The sequence below is a fragment of the Theobroma cacao genome, chromosome 1, assembly GCF_053813885.1.
Source record: "Theobroma cacao isolate CCN51 chromosome 1, ASM5381388v1, whole genome shotgun sequence".
Classification (NCBI taxonomy): Eukaryota; Viridiplantae; Streptophyta; class Magnoliopsida; order Malvales; family Malvaceae; genus Theobroma; species Theobroma cacao.
The window spans coordinates 36,509,682-36,524,829 of NC_142639.1; the positions used below are offsets into that span (position 1 = coordinate 36,509,682).

Consider the following 15,148-nt stretch of genomic DNA (forward strand, 5'->3'; position numbering starts at 1 on the left):
TTCTTGCCCCCTCATTCCTTGCCTATTTCCTCTTTGCCTGTACATACATTGTAAATTTTCTTCACCATCATAAAATTTATTTTCCATTGGGGGATGGAATGGGATGGGGATAAGGAGGTTTGTAAGGAATGCTCGTTAACTGTTGTCATAGTAGCTTGCAAAATGAGACATCACATTATCCTCTTGTGTCGTGTATTATTCTTCCTCGCCTTTGATCCTTGAGATTGTCATCTTGACTATGCACGCGTGGATGCGTTGGGATTGAGAGGTGATTCTGTTGATAATTACAAGATAGATATATATATATATATATATATTTCTTTTTATTATTATCAATTTGCAATTAACTAATTACAACAACGAAGAAGGGTCCATTATTGACAAATAGAAGTAGTAGTATTTGTAAGGGAAAAAGGTAAAGGAATGCAGTATCATCATCATCATCTAATATTGGAATCAAATATCGATGGAGGTTGCGGATATGACTTTCCTAAGATTTGATGGCGCGAAGTTGGGGAATCCGTTGTGTGATTGGACAACTGGATGCAATTTGTGCGGACCATCACAGGCCACGTTTAAAATGTGCTTCGCTTTCATTTCCCATTTACTCTCTGTGTCTGTCTGTCTGTCTGTCTGTCTGTCAAGTGCATCAAAGGAGACAGACGTTGACTTTTGCACTTACGCCTTTTTTGATGGAAGAGTATGTTGCATGAGCCGGTAACCAACCATGAACTATTCATTCCCCTTCCCTTGTTAAATAAATATTTAAAATTTTATATTTATTTTTTAACCAATTTTATTATTTGACTCCTAAATATTAAATTTTTTATTTTTAACCTTTTAAGTTTAAAATTTTAATTTCACCACTGAGGTAGAGTATTTGATAATCTGAGCTCGGATATTTTATTATCAGGTTCGAATAGGTTTCAGGTTACACGGGGGAGTAGTTAGTATCTGAACCCACACACGATTCTTCGTTGACGCCAACAAATTCTGGGCCCTCCTTGAACGCTATGAACCGTTGTTACGCAGAATCCGGCATATATTTAATATTAAGTAGAAAGAATGAAAAAATAACATAAAGGGCGAAAAAAGTCAATTACTTGACGAGCGCTCTTTCTTCTTCAATCACCCATTTATTTAAGTCAGGCTTTCACTGATGAATGATGCTACCATCGCAAAGAAAAAGGAAAATTACGATCTCTTCTCTTTCCTTTCTCTTCGGCTTTAGTTTTTTCCGAGACGCCCGTTAGCGATGGACCTGATGCACCATTCTTCGACTTTTCTTCTGCCGACGATTCCCTCAGACCACCGCCCTTCTCTAACGTATGCTCTAGTCGTTCTTAACCAAAACCTCCCGAGATTTACTCCTCTGCTCTGGAAGCACGGTGTTTTTCCTGCATCCTCACTTATTTTATTGCTGACTATTTTTGTCTCTCTGAGGACTAATCGTTGCGTGTTTTTGTTTAGAGCAGCTCAGCTTCGCCTCTGTGCTGACGGTGGCGCCAACCGAGTGTACGATGAAATGCCTCGGTTGTTTCCCCAGGAAGATGCCTCCGATGTTCGACGCAGGTTTCTTCGCCTTTCCCCCCTCTTTTTCTTCCTCATGTGGTTTGAATTTTTATTAGTTAAAACTATACGAATTTGGTCAAAATCCGGTCCAAAAATTGTGGAATCGTTACAGAACATAGCTTCTCCGCCGCATCGTAGTTTTGAGAATCGTTTTGTTGATTTTTTTTTTAATTGATGTCGTTGTTCTAAGTGATGGGACGAAATGATTTGTTTGTTGTTCTTTTTAAGCTATGTCATAACATAGGGCGCTTTGATTCATAGCAGATACAAGCCGGATGTAATTAAAGGAGATATGGATTCAATACGAACAGAAGTGCTTGATTTTTATACGACCCTAGTAAGTTTGCGATTTTTTTTTTTTGGTTAGAACCATTTAACCGATAATATCAATGATTTTTATGCTTAAGGTTCTAAAGCGTGTTTCCCATCCATTCTTGTCTTGCCAATGTCGTGTCCTATGTTTGTGGCCTCTGCTGCTCTGTTTTTATGAGCATTAGTTTCTTCTTCCTTGTATTTGAGGTGTTACATCTCTCTGGTTCATATATTTTTATTGCTGAGTTGTTTTCACTTGCTTCTTTGTTGTAGGGAACAGAGATTATTGATAAATCTCATGATCAAGACACCACAGATTTACATAAATGTGTAACATACATTCGTGACTTTGCTCCAGATTTGGATAAGTCTAATGTAAGTTAAACTTAAATGTTGTTGTAATAGTTACACTTTGTGCAACTTTCATTTTTCTTTTATTTTATGTTGAATGGCATTAGTACTTGAATATTGGTTTGGAAGCAGGTATTACTTACAAGTTAGGGAGAAGAATCTGCACCAGATACTATAAATTTTACATGTAGTGTGTGCTTCGATTGGTATTTTATCATTTTTCTTTCCTGATTTAACGACAGCTTTGCATTCTTGTTGCTGGAGCACTCGGTGGGCGATTTGACCATGAGATGGGAAATTTAAATGTCTTATGTCGATTCTCATCCCTTCGAATAGTCCTTTTATCTGATGATAGTCTCATCCATCTTCTTCCAAGGACTCACCATCATGAGATACATATTCTATCTTCTATTGAGGGCCCGCACTGTGGACTCATACCCATTGGGATGCCATCAAGTAGTAGTACTACAACTGGGCTTCAGTGGGATCTGAGTAAGTATATGATTACATTTACATTGTTCTGGTGCTTGCTTTCAGTTCACTAGGCTACTGAACTCAATGGACATAATTTCATGATATCATGCCATCTGTTTATCATGCCTTGCTATGCTGCTTTGCTTTGCACTTCACTTGAAGATTACACTTGTTTAGATAGCAAACATTGTCAGGAGCCTGAAGGGTATATACAGAGTCAGAACTCCTGAAGAGTATATAAGATAAAAGTTCTTCTAGCATACTTTTTGTAGCTCTTGAGCAATCGAGGTATATGTAGAGAAAGGGAACTAATTGATTCTATATGATTTAACGAACTTGTCCTTTGCATGAAAAAGTAAAACATGGCTAAATCTTATTGTAGTGTAGAATCATCTTATCTTTTTTGTGTCATGTCAGTATGATCCAAACTGCTAAAGAGAAATTGATTGTCTTTTTTAAGGGAGAGGGATATTGAATTTTACTTAAAACAGCTTCACCTTTCCAGTTACTGTTTTTGTCTTTCTCATCTCTCCTATCTATCTATCTATCTATCTATCTATTCAGACACCTTTTGACAGCTAATATGAGCAGAACGCACACATGCATGTCCCCTATATTAATGAAAAGCCTGATAAGAACCCACATGAGGTAGAGAGAAAATCTTCAATTACTATTGCATTAGTGTCCTAACTCTGTGTCTACTTCACATTTCCTGTTGTCCGTGGATCTCCCCTATGCTCTTAGAGATGGCTGTGGCTTATTGTTATTATTTTTTTCTCATTCCAGATGAAACAGAAATGAGATTTGGTGGTTTAATAAGCACATCAAATATAGTTACAGGAGAGAAAGTGACGGTGCAATCTGATTCTGATCTCCTTTGGACCATTTCCATTAAGAAGTTGTAGCGGCTATTGCTATTGGGATGAGTTGCTCAAGTTGCAGATTTCACTTTCTCGAAACCAAGATCATTATGGTCCATTCTGATTTTTTTTTATCAATGTTTTTCCTTACCATTGTAAATTTACACGTCCAATTTTGAATTTCAAAATATGGTTGAAGATTTATATCCAGGGTCTGGCATATCATGCTGCACTTATTTGTAATGCTGCTACTACTAGTGTAATGGAAGAGGAAATTTACTGTTCCATTCCAAAATCCTTTTAAATTTTCAGCTCGGATAAGTTCAAATTGTAATGGGATGTATTTGGTATCTCATTCAGTTAGGTAATAAAGGGTTGTTAAACTGAGAAGTCGTTGATGGTGGTGGAGCGATCATGAATTGCTTGCTGCAATGGTTTTTTTCTTTTTTGCAAATGAAGCAAACAATTCTTTAAATCCATGAAACAAAACCAACTTAAAACCATGAAACAACTGAAACAGCTCCATTCACTTCAAAATTTAGGAACAAAATAATCAGAACAAAACAAAGCCTTCAGTAATACAACTTTCTACCTTCACCTTACCCGATTTGGGGCCCTTTGGAGCAGCAACCTTGCCCTGTGTCTTCTGTGTTCTGGCCATCAGTTCTGCTTTCTTTGCCTTCTTCTCATCCCTAGTTTTCTTGATCCTCTCCTTGATTTCACGGATCCTTAGTTTTTTTTTTTTTTTTTGTTTTGATCCAAATTACCCTTTTGTATGCCGACAGAAAATTGTTGTTTGAACATTTAGATTAGAAGAAGATTGTAACTTGAAAATGACATCAACTAGAAAAAGTAAAGAAGATTTGTTTTAAAACTTAAACCAAAAAACTCCTCTAATTAGGGAATCATGGACAAAAAACGTCCACTAAGTTTGACGTTGCAAACAAAAGCAAAAATGCGCATAGACAAGAAAGAAAAAAGCTGGTCCGTATGCCGAATTTTCTAAAAAAGATATATTTAACTCTAACCGGATATTCATTTTATTACAATTAAAGCATAAAATTTTTTATGTGGGAGATTTTGTTAATTTTTACCGGCGCCTAGTAACTAGCTCTTTGCATCCCTTCCGTTTTGGCGGCAAAATTTTAGCGAAAAAGGGTTTAGTCTTTCTCCTTCTCTCTCTGGGCGCTAAACCCTAAACCCTAACGTTCCCCTCGTATTACGTAATTAACCACTCCCGTCATTCCGTTTCCAGGGTTTTGTCGTTAGAGTTGCTCTTAGATGCTCGATTCATTGAATTATTAACTCTCCTTCCATGGAAGGACCGGCACCGTCTAATTCCCCTGTAATTAAGCCCATACACAAAGGCGTCGTCCACAGAATCTGCGCCGGTCAAGTCATCCTAGACCTCTCCTCCGCCGTCAAGGAACTCGTCGAGAACAGCCTCGACGCCGGTGCCACCGGCATCGAAGTCGCTCTCAAAGAGTACGGAGAAGAATCGTTTCAGGTCATCGATAATGGCTGCGGTATTTCACCCAATAATTTTAAGGTAAATAATATACGTTAGCAACACAAATTTGTCACCATTTCTTTGGCTTCATCTTGATAATTTTAAATTGTTTATTTATTGTATTTTTTAGGTCGTGGCGATTAAGCATCATACATCTAAGCTTGCAGATTTTTCAGATCTTCAGTCTTTGACTACGTTTGGATTTAGAGGGGAGGCGTTGAGTTCGCTTTGCGCATTGGGCAATCTGACTGTTGAAACGAGAACGGCAAACGAATCCGTTGCAACGCATTTGACTTTTGATCATTCAGGTTTGTTGATAGCTGAGAAGAAAACAGCTCGACAAATTGGTACTACTGTCACTGTGAAGAAGCTGTTCTCGAATCTACCAGTGCGAAGCAAGGAATTTCGTCGCAACATACGCAAGGAGTATGGCAAACTTATTTCCTTGATGAATGTGAGTGTATCCATGCATGTCAAAAGGTTTAAAAAATTTGTTTATTACTTGTTATCTAGGTTCATTTTTTATGCATGGACTAAACAACGTTGGATCATGCTCGCTTTGTTATGCCTATTGGAGATTGTGTATTTGGTTTTAAATAATGTGTTAATCTGAAATGCTATACCTGTGTTAAGACAAAGTCCGTTGAATTTGTGGATTTTATATGTTCATGTGCTTTGTCATTGATTTAAATGGACTGCTCATCTGTGAACCTGTTTATCTTAAGACTTGTAATTCAGTTTCATTCATTCTTGGCAAAGCGTTTAAAAAATAATGCTTATGATTGGAGACTTTGTATTGCTTATTGTTCAGATGTTGTTTGCATTCCTTGTAGTCTCTTGCACATGATTTATGGTGTCATCCTCACCGTACTTAGATGCGTAATGATGCTGTAGAATATTGAGTTATGAAGAGTGTAATGTCTTTAACTGTGGTGACTATTCATCTCCTGTCTTTATTAAGAGTTAGGAACCCCTTAAACATAGCTACTTTGTATGTCTTCACCAAGTTGCTTATCACTTATCTTTTCATTTCTTTTTAAATTTTGTGCATAAAAGGATATTATTCTCCTGTTGTGTATGTGCAGGCCTATGCACTTACAGCAAAAGGAGTTCGGTTAGTCTGCAGCAACACAACTGGAAAGAATGCAAAATCTCTGGTAATTAAAACACAAGGAAGTGGTTCCCTGAAAGATAACATCATACAAGTGTTTGGCACGAACATGTTTAGCTGCTTAGAGCCTGTGTCTATATGTATATCAGATGGCTGCAAAGTTGAAGGGTTTCTTTCCAAGTCTGGACAGGGTAGTGGCCGCAATCTGGGAGACAGACAGTACTTCTTTGTAAATGGTCGACCAGTAGATATGCCTAAAGTCAGCAAGCTTGTGAATGAGTTATATAAAGGCGCAAACTCTCGGCAGTATCCCATAGCCATAATGAATTTTACCGTACCAACTGGAGCATGTGATGTCAACGTGACTCCTGATAAAAGAAAAGTATTTTTTTCTGATGAAAGCTTGATTTTGCAATCTTTGAGAGAGGGTTTGCAGCAGGTATATTCCTCAAGCAATGCCAATTTCTTTGTTAATAAAGTTGAGGAGAGCTCTAAGGAAGCTCATTTCCCCGAGTCTATACTGGAAAAATCTAATATCCTTCCAGAACGGTTATCTCCAGTTGGAATCAATTCAAAAGTTTCCATGAGGGAGCATTCTGCAGAGGACAACACCTCTCTTAGAACAGTTAAAATAAGCACTCAGAGTTTGCCTTTATCGGAAGGATCAATTGCTAGTGATGAAGAGAACTCATTAAGGAAGGACTTCACTTTAAGAGTACAGGGAACAAAGAAGGTTGATGGTATTGTAGAGTTTAATGGTGGGCAATTGACAACTGATATGGATGGTGCAGCTAGCAAAGATTTATCAGGAGGAACAGTCCATAGCCATTGTGAGAATTCATTGAGGAAGGACTTCACTTTAAGGGTACATGGAACTAATAAGGTCGATGGTCTTACAGAGTCTAATGATGAAGGATTGACAACTCAAATGAAAAATATACCTGACAAGGATTCTTCATCCCCTTCAACTGCAATTGGGAAAGGAATTGCCGTAAGTAAATATTATAGTAGTTGTTCAGGCAGTGTTCAATCATCACTGAGCAAATTTGTAACTGTAAGTAAGAGGAAGCATGAAAGCATTAGTACTGTATTATCTGAAGTTCCTGTCTTAAGAAATCAAGTTCTTCATTGCCAATTAAAGAGCAGCCATTCGGAAATGCATGCTTCAGGCCCAAGAGATCAAGTTGATGATTCTTCAGAGGTGAATGAGAATGAGCCAGGCAAGTTTCTCAGAGCAGATAGCATCTTGGATGAAATTGAAAATCCTTGCTCTACTAGAGGCAACACTAATGATGGAAAACCTGGAAAGGTACATGGATCTATTATCTGTTCTTAACTTGGTCTGTCTGCTTCACCAGTCAAGAAACAAACAGAGAAAACGTAAAGCTCAATACATTAGTTACTGAGAATGAAAGTCAGTGCAACTAAATTTAGGAAAAATCTGTAAAACCATAGTAGAGAAGGTGGCTTTTTCCTTTCAAAACAAATTCTTTAATCTATGCTCTCTGACTCTTCTATTTTCCTATCATAACCATGTCAAACATATATCAGATGCCTCAAAAAAAGATGAGTATTTGATTATAACGATACAAAAAATCTGTATCAGACATAGGTATCTGCAACGCCTCTGCCTTTGTTCGAGCAACCTTGGTAGAAATCCTTGTTAGGGTGAAATCCTTCATAATCATGAAGATTGTCCCCAAAAGTCTAATTGTTGTCAATCTTTCTATCTTCTGATTTCGGCTAGTTCTTTTACAGGAATTAGAGGATCAAGAAAAAGCAGTGCCTTCTGCTGATATAGAATTAATTGATTCATTTCGCAAGGATCCTGAGGATATGCCTGAAAAAGCATCCATAGTTAAAACGTCAAAATCTTCATCTTCTGCTTTGGTTGTAGATGTTTCCATACCTTCATCTGGTCAAAAGATATGTTCCACCTTGCAGTTTAGTTTTCAAGACCTATTGACAAAAAGGCAGCAGAGGATGTCAAGACTGTACAGTGGTTCCAGATTTCAGAACATGAAGAAGAAAAGGTCTATGAAATAAAAGCTTCATATCCATGTTGCAAAAGTAGTTATCCAGATCTTTTTCAACCGATTTGATTTTTCATTATTGCCAATAGGTGTTATACTGCTGCGACACTTGAGCTCTCTCAGCCAGAGAACGAGGAGCTAAAGATACAAGCTTTAGCTGCAGCTACTAAAGAGTTGGAAAAACTTTTCAAGAAAGAAGACTTTGGCAGAATGAAGGTTTTTATGCTATAAAAACCTTTTCTTATCACACCATTTTTTTAATCAATTTTTTTCTTTTGTTCTGGTGGCTCTAGATTCTTGTGGAAAACACTCAGCTGCCTAGCTTATGCTTTTTGCAGGCATGCATGAATTTCTTGAAAGCTAAATTCATACAAGTTTGGTCCAGTTGATTGGATTGAATATATGGGAGTGTGCTTTACTTGATGCTACTGAGTTGGTTTTAGGCTGCAATTATGAAAAACATGAACTCAACTTAATGGCTCTTGTGAATTGTTAATAACATTGATTACTAGGCTGCTTTTTTTTTCTGACCTATCAGAAGCTGTGCAAATCTGAAACTGTGGACATGGTGGCTGAATTTCGGCATGCATGAGCTACTATCATATTAATTTGTAATGACTAATAGTTTCTTCTTCATAGGTGATTGGGCAATTTAATCTTGGATTCATTATTGGCAAGTTAGACCAAGATTTATTTATGGTGGATCAGGTAATATCTGAGCTGACTGTGTTTTCTCATGCTTGCCTGATTTCCACTTTCATATGGAAGTATTTCTTTCCTTTTCCTTTTTGTTAATAAGTAAATAGAAAAAAATTAAGATCTCTGTATTTTCAGCATGCTGCTGATGAGAAATACAATTTTGAGCGTCTGGCTCAATCGACCATCTTGAACCAGCAGCCTTTGCTTCGGTGAGGAATTAATAATCTTTATTTAATTACTTATTGAAATGATGGTTTTCTCAAATTTGAGATGCTTGGTATACTTTTGCTTAGTCGTGGAAAAGTGATGTCAAAGAAAAGAAAAGTGTACTATGCCCTTGTCATGAGCATCTCCTTCTACATCTTTAGCAAAACATCTGGCACATGGTATAATGGTGTTATTTTGGTGTTTATAGGTATAACAATTGTATAATAATACAATGATAATGTTCATCATCTGCTAGAAATTTGAATATTTTCAGCTTTCAAGTTTTTCATTAAGGGCTGGGAACTGGAATGACTATGATAATATTCTTTTTATTGCTCTGAAGCATCGTTTAGACTAGTAGATTTAAGTGATTAGGAAGTAACAGAATGCAAAAGTAGCAAGGTGTTCAACCATATAACATATGTTGTTTCGGATTGGTAGTCCAAGACTTGCAGCTTATCTGTTTCCATTTATTTTCCTGATGTTTTTCTGCTTATGAAGATCATTTTTATTTCCAATAGGAGTTGTATTCTGAACTTGACTTCCAATTGTATACAGGCCACTGAGATTGGAGCTATCTCCTGAAGAAGAAGTAGTTGCTTCAATGCATATGGACATAATCAGGTTCAATCTTCTATTGTTTGTGCTGTCTCTAGTCATTTATCATTTGTATGTTCTATTCTTTCTGAATCCTTTGGAACTTCAGTTTACAAATGACATCTCTGAAGTAAAGCAGCTTTGATGAAAATCTACTGATGGTGCTTTATTAATTTTTTATCTCATATTTTTAGGAAAAATGGGTTTCTTTTGGAAGAGGATCCGCATGCCTCACCAGGGCATCGTTTTAAGCTCAGAGCTGTTCCCTTCAGTAAAAACATTACTTTTGGAGTTGAAGGTAGTCCTTGTTTGCAGTGTTCTTATGTCTTTAAGTGATCAATGATCTTTATTCAAGCAAATTTACTACTTTACAGTATACAGTTTTAAGTACTTCATATATGAGATTAGAATTTATTATTCACAGTATTTGACTTGCCACTAATTTATTTGGAAACAGACATGATATAAGATGTAAATGTGAACTTGGCAAATTTAAGGAAAATGGATATCAAGATGGTCGGAAACAGAATAATAAACATATGACTAAGTATCGCAATTTTTGGAGCTCACCACACACAGACACATGAAAAAAACCTGTGCATCTGAAAAAGAAAGGCATGCAGTATAGGGGCACTAATTTTCTTGGATAAGTTCTGAAAAAAATTATTGTCCTTTTATAGACATGTTCCGAAATTTGACTTGTCATTAGCATATGCACCTGAATAATATTTGCTGACAGACTATTGTTGTTCCATGCAATGTAATGATGTATTTCTCAAAAGTAAAGGCATGTTGAAGTTTAGAGATTGTCTGCACAACATATTGATTATTTGATATCTATGTAAACAGATGTCAAGGATTTGATTTCTACTCTTGCTGATAGTCAAGGAGAATGCTCAATAATCAGTAGTTACAAAATGGACACATCTGATTCTGTTTGCCCAACTAGAGTTCGTGCAATGTTGGCATCTCGTGCTTGCAGATCGTCTGTTATGATTGGAGATCCACTTGGACGAAATGAAATGCAGAAGGTAATAACCATCTTAGCCTGCATTGACCTGGACTTTTCTCATGGTGAAGCATGGTATTTTATAAATGCATATATGCTGTTACCTAGCATATATAGGGTTTTAAATACACGTGTTGGGTGTGTTTGCACTCGGTGTTTTAGCCAATTTCTAGAACTAGGGATGGGCCTTGATTATTTGTCAGCAACTTCTCTATTGTTGAAGCCTATTACAAATATTCTGATGTCAAGGTTCTCAAATGATCTATGTTTGTTGAAAATTCCTTGGTTTAGTTACAAGGTTACAAGTTTTACGTGATTTCTTCAGATAATTGAGCGTTTGGCAGACCTGAAGTCTCCTTGGAATTGTCCGCATGGCCGGCCAACGATGCGACATTTGGTAGACCTGACAGCCTTAAGCAAAGGAGCAGATGTAAATGAGACAAGGTCTTGATTGACCTTCCATGTGGTTCTCCTGCATGGTTTTCTCTTAACTTATTCTGTATACAGTTTCAATTTATTCCTCTTCTTGGTTCTGGTATTTTGTGTCAACTTTAGATGTCCGCTAGTGAGTGGTGAGAAGCGCTGGAACGTACATACTGCATAGCAGGAATGGCGGTTTGTTGGGTTCCTTGTATATTTTGATTGTTTTCATTTTGTTAAAGTAATGTACATACTACGCAACACAGCCAGAGATGAACACAAGACTAAAGTCTGATCTTGAGGGTTGAAATTACTCAAAACTAGCGTCTAAGCATCAAGATGACAAAAATCGACGCGTGTTAACAAAAGATTTTCTTGACTTGCTGCCTACTGGGAAAGTACTCATCAACGAGGTGAGCTATTTTGCAATTGCAATGCAGATTTGCCTGCCTCTTAACGGACAACACTTCAGATCATATCTCACCCGGATTGGGAACATTGGATTCCAAATCTCTCTCTTATTGGCTTTTCTTCTGCTCTTTTCTTCAGTTTTATCTTGTCACATTAACCCTCAACAAAGGCGTAGTTATTTTGAGTAATCAAAAGAAAGACATTAACAAATATCCTTTATATATTATTTTGGGCCCAAAAAAAAGATATTTAAAATCTGGTACAACTATTAAACACTACCATTTTAATAAAATTTTTTTGCAAAAACCTTCGGAGCTAATACTCACATCACATTGGTTAAAAATAAAAAATGAAAGGCAATCAAACATACTATTCACATTATTTTATTAATCTTGTAAATATACATTTATTAATGGGCTAAATGGGCTTCAAAATTGGTCTCTAAAACAATTAGAAGCAAAAGCTAAGACACGGGCTATTTGAGGCAACCTACCTTTAATAGCCCTAAGCAACTGCTCCTTTTCTTCTTCTCTTTGAAATCCAGCCACCAACGGCGGCACAGGTCACCGTTCTTCCCTCCCTTTCTCTTCCCTTTTTTCCTGTGTGTAAACAAGGATGAGGCGGCTAAAGTTTCATGAGAAGAAGCTGTTGAAGAAAGTAAATTTTTTGGAATGGAAAAGAGAAGGTGGCCACCGAGAGAATCTCGTTATGCACCGTTATCATGTCACTGGTCGTGACGATTACAAGAAGTGAGTAATTTTTCAACTTCCTTCTCTTGATTCTTGAATCGGGGTTTGTTTTAGCTTTTGGGTATTATTTGGTTTTTCTTTTTTATTAATTATGGTGGGTTAAATTGAAAACAGATATTCGAGTTTGTGCCGGATGGTGCAGAAGTTGGTCAACATATTGAAGCAGATGGACCCCAGAGACCCTTTTCGTATCGAGATGACTGATTTGCTCTTAGAGAAGCTGTGAGTTTCTTCGCTGATGATGTTTGATTAAATCATAGTAGTTCAGGTTTAAGCTAGTAGTGGGTAGTTTTTGCTGTGTCGCTCGTGTTTTATTTTTCTTTCTTCAAATAATTTGTTTTAGGTAACAAAGGAAAGCTCCCCACTGCTATTGGAGAGGAATTTTAATCCCCTTTTTCCAATTATAAAAAAAAAAAAAGCATAACATCTATAGTGTTCTTAGTTTTGTTAGAAAGGGAACATTGCATCCTCACAGTTCTGGGAATGTCTCCCTTTTTCACGTAAGAAAGCATGGAGAGGGCAGGGTTTTTAACAAAATGGAAATCCCCAAAAGCAAGGATTTGCATTTGAAGACTGATCTTTCTCCTTACAAATCTGGACCATAAAACTCAAAAGTGAGTGATGTGGACCATTTTAGTCTCTATTTCTTTTTGAGGTCAGTGGTACGCTCCCCACAAAGCTTTCAATCCATATCTGGCTTGGGCAATGAGCGCCCCCCCCCCAACCCCCTCCAAAGCCACTTTGCTAGGTTTCTTTATCTCACTGTTTTCTGATACATATACAGTGTACTAGATGTTTGCTGCATTCTGTTCCTGTTAGTCCCACAATGAAATGCTTTTCCGAAGGATGAAATACAAGGAAATATGCATTGATTATTGAACATGAGATTAAGAAGATCATATATAAGTGGAATTAATTTAAAAATTGATGATGAAAGTGAAGTAAATTATAGCTTATTCTAACATACAAATCTTGGATTGTAATGATTGCAAGGGAGACAAGAATGAATGTAAATTATAGTCCATGGTGTTTGTTTACCTATGCAGATTAATTAAGTATTCGAAAAGGAATTATATTGTAGATGTTCTCAAAGATTATTTTATATTCTTACTAGAAATACATAAAAGAACATGCAGAATGGGCTCATTATAAGGTAGTGTTTGTCAATGTTTTTCATTTGCTGCATGCTTTTCTGATAGGGATACCTAAAGTTTGAGTTGTTGTAATCCTAGTTTTAATTAACAGGATTTTCTAGAATTAGTCCTCGACATATGAAAAAATCCTATTAATGTCCTAAATCTATGATGCCTCTTCTCTTCTTTGGTCAAAAAATAAAAAGAAAATCTTTATTATGGTCACAATTCAGATCTTTGGGCTATGTTGTCATTATTATCTGAAGACTGATACTATTCATTGATAGATATTACTACTTGAGTTTTATATTTCATGTTTGTCATGAAATCATTAGAGGGAAGAGATCAAGAAGTGGGATTTCAAAATATTTGACTTGAGATTTTCTTTAAATGCATGAGTTTGCTTATCTTAAACAAAAGACTAGAGTCATCTGTTGTTTCCTATCATTGGCAGATACAATATGGGCGTAATCCCAACCAGGAAAAGCTTGGCTCTGTGTGATCGGTTATCAGTATCGTCCTTTTGTAGGTAAGTGAATGCTTCAACCATTGAATAATTATTGATCTAGACTGGAATGTTGCTCATAATGAATGCACATAACAGTTGAGAAAAACCATGATGTTCAGTGGCTTTTGTTTGACCAGAAATTTCTTTTGCTGCAAGAATTGTAGTTGAGGTTCTTCTTCTTTCATCTAGTAACCCTTTGTGTTATTTTTTTGCTTACAGACGTAGGCTTTCAACTGTCTTGGTGCACCTAAAGTTTGCAGAGCACTTAAAAGAAGCAGTCACATATATTGAGCAGGGCCATATTCGAGTGGGTCCAGAGACCATGACGAACCCAGCATTCCTTGTAACAAGGAACATGGAAGACTTCATTACGTGGGTAGACACATCTAAGATACGGAGGAAGGTGCTGGAATATAATGAGAAGTTAGATGATTATGATGCAATGAACTGAAAAAATACACCTGAGTTTAACTTATATAACTTATTTCATTGGCATTCTTCGCAAAGATGTACACTGATAAAAGGTGTGAGTGATGGAATACTTGATGAAGTTGGATTCCATGGTGCCGTGAAGTGAGAGACTTTTGAGATCCTAATATGATATAGGTTTCTACTTTTCATTTTGTTTTCTATATTCTCAGTTGTGACTCAGAAGGTGATTGAGGGTTTTGTTGTGTTATATGTTGATTCTGTGGTTGGGGGAAGGAGTTCTTCAATGCATTTAAAAATTTTCTCGGAACTTCGGCTTTATTCATATAATATGATTATACTTGTTAAAATGGGCTTGGCCCATTGAGCTGATTTAATTTTTATTGAATATGAGGTGGATTGGATTTGAAAATTTAGATTCATATTAAAATCAAGTCTAGATGTGTCAACTCACCAAATTAATGGGCTGTGACGGGTCAGTTTTATAGGTTAAAAAAATTAATAATTTTAATTAATTTAATAATTTTATATAATTAATTATATAAAATTAATAATTTAGTTACTAATAATATTATTTACTTTATGTATTTTAATATGTTTAATCTGTACTTATCAAATTAATAATTTTAATGTATAAATTAAATCATAAAATAATTTTATTAATAAAAAATTTATTAAGTAAAATTATAATTTTTTTTTCTTGTAAAATAAAGAAATAGACTGATGGGTTGGATTAAGGTTTTAATAGCTCATATGAGAAATG

The 15,148-nt window shown here is 36.2% G+C and overlaps 3 protein-coding genes across 6 annotated transcripts; all 3 read left to right on the top strand.

Moving 5' to 3' along the window:
- Positions 1-950: 950 nt before the first annotated feature.
- On the top strand, positions 951-3,856 carry TPK1 (thiamine pyrophosphokinase1). 4 transcript variants are annotated; one of them, XM_018125607.2, is made up of 6 exons: positions 951-1,388; positions 1,476-1,572; positions 1,834-1,909; positions 2,158-2,259; positions 2,478-2,727; positions 3,496-3,856. In XM_018125607.2, the coding sequence occupies exons 1-6, from the start codon at positions 1,256-1,258 to the stop codon at positions 3,612-3,614; spliced, it is 777 nt and encodes a 258-aa protein (XP_017981096.2). In that variant the 5' UTR covers positions 951-1,255; the 3' UTR covers positions 3,615-3,856. The 4 variants fall into 4 exon arrangements, with proteins under 4 accessions (XP_017981096.2, XP_007050883.3, XP_017981106.2 ...); XM_007050821.3 differs by having other exon boundaries at positions 959-1,388; positions 1,837-1,909; XM_018125617.2 differs by having other exon boundaries at positions 1,246-1,388; positions 1,471-1,572.
- Positions 3,857-4,609: 753 nt separating this feature from the next.
- Positions 4,610-11,475, top strand: PMS1 (DNA mismatch repair protein). Its single transcript, XM_018114204.2, has 11 exons — positions 4,610-5,118; positions 5,210-5,533; positions 6,165-7,499; positions 7,949-8,223; positions 8,313-8,439; positions 8,863-8,931; positions 9,058-9,131; positions 9,688-9,753; positions 9,921-10,024; positions 10,576-10,757; positions 11,061-11,475. The coding sequence occupies exons 1-11, from the start codon at positions 4,885-4,887 to the stop codon at positions 11,184-11,186; spliced, it is 2,916 nt and encodes a 971-aa protein (XP_017969693.2). The 5' UTR covers positions 4,610-4,884; the 3' UTR covers positions 11,187-11,475.
- Positions 11,476-12,075: 600 nt separating this feature from the next.
- On the top strand, positions 12,076-14,695 carry LOC18613542 (Alpha-L RNA-binding motif/Ribosomal protein S4 family protein). The gene is made up of 4 exons (XM_007050825.3): positions 12,076-12,315; positions 12,430-12,537; positions 13,903-13,977; positions 14,176-14,695. Exons 1-4 carry the CDS (start codon positions 12,182-12,184, stop codon positions 14,405-14,407), a joined length of 549 nt encoding a protein of 182 aa, XP_007050887.1. The 5' UTR covers positions 12,076-12,181; the 3' UTR covers positions 14,408-14,695.
- Positions 14,696-15,148: the final 453 nt, after the last annotated feature.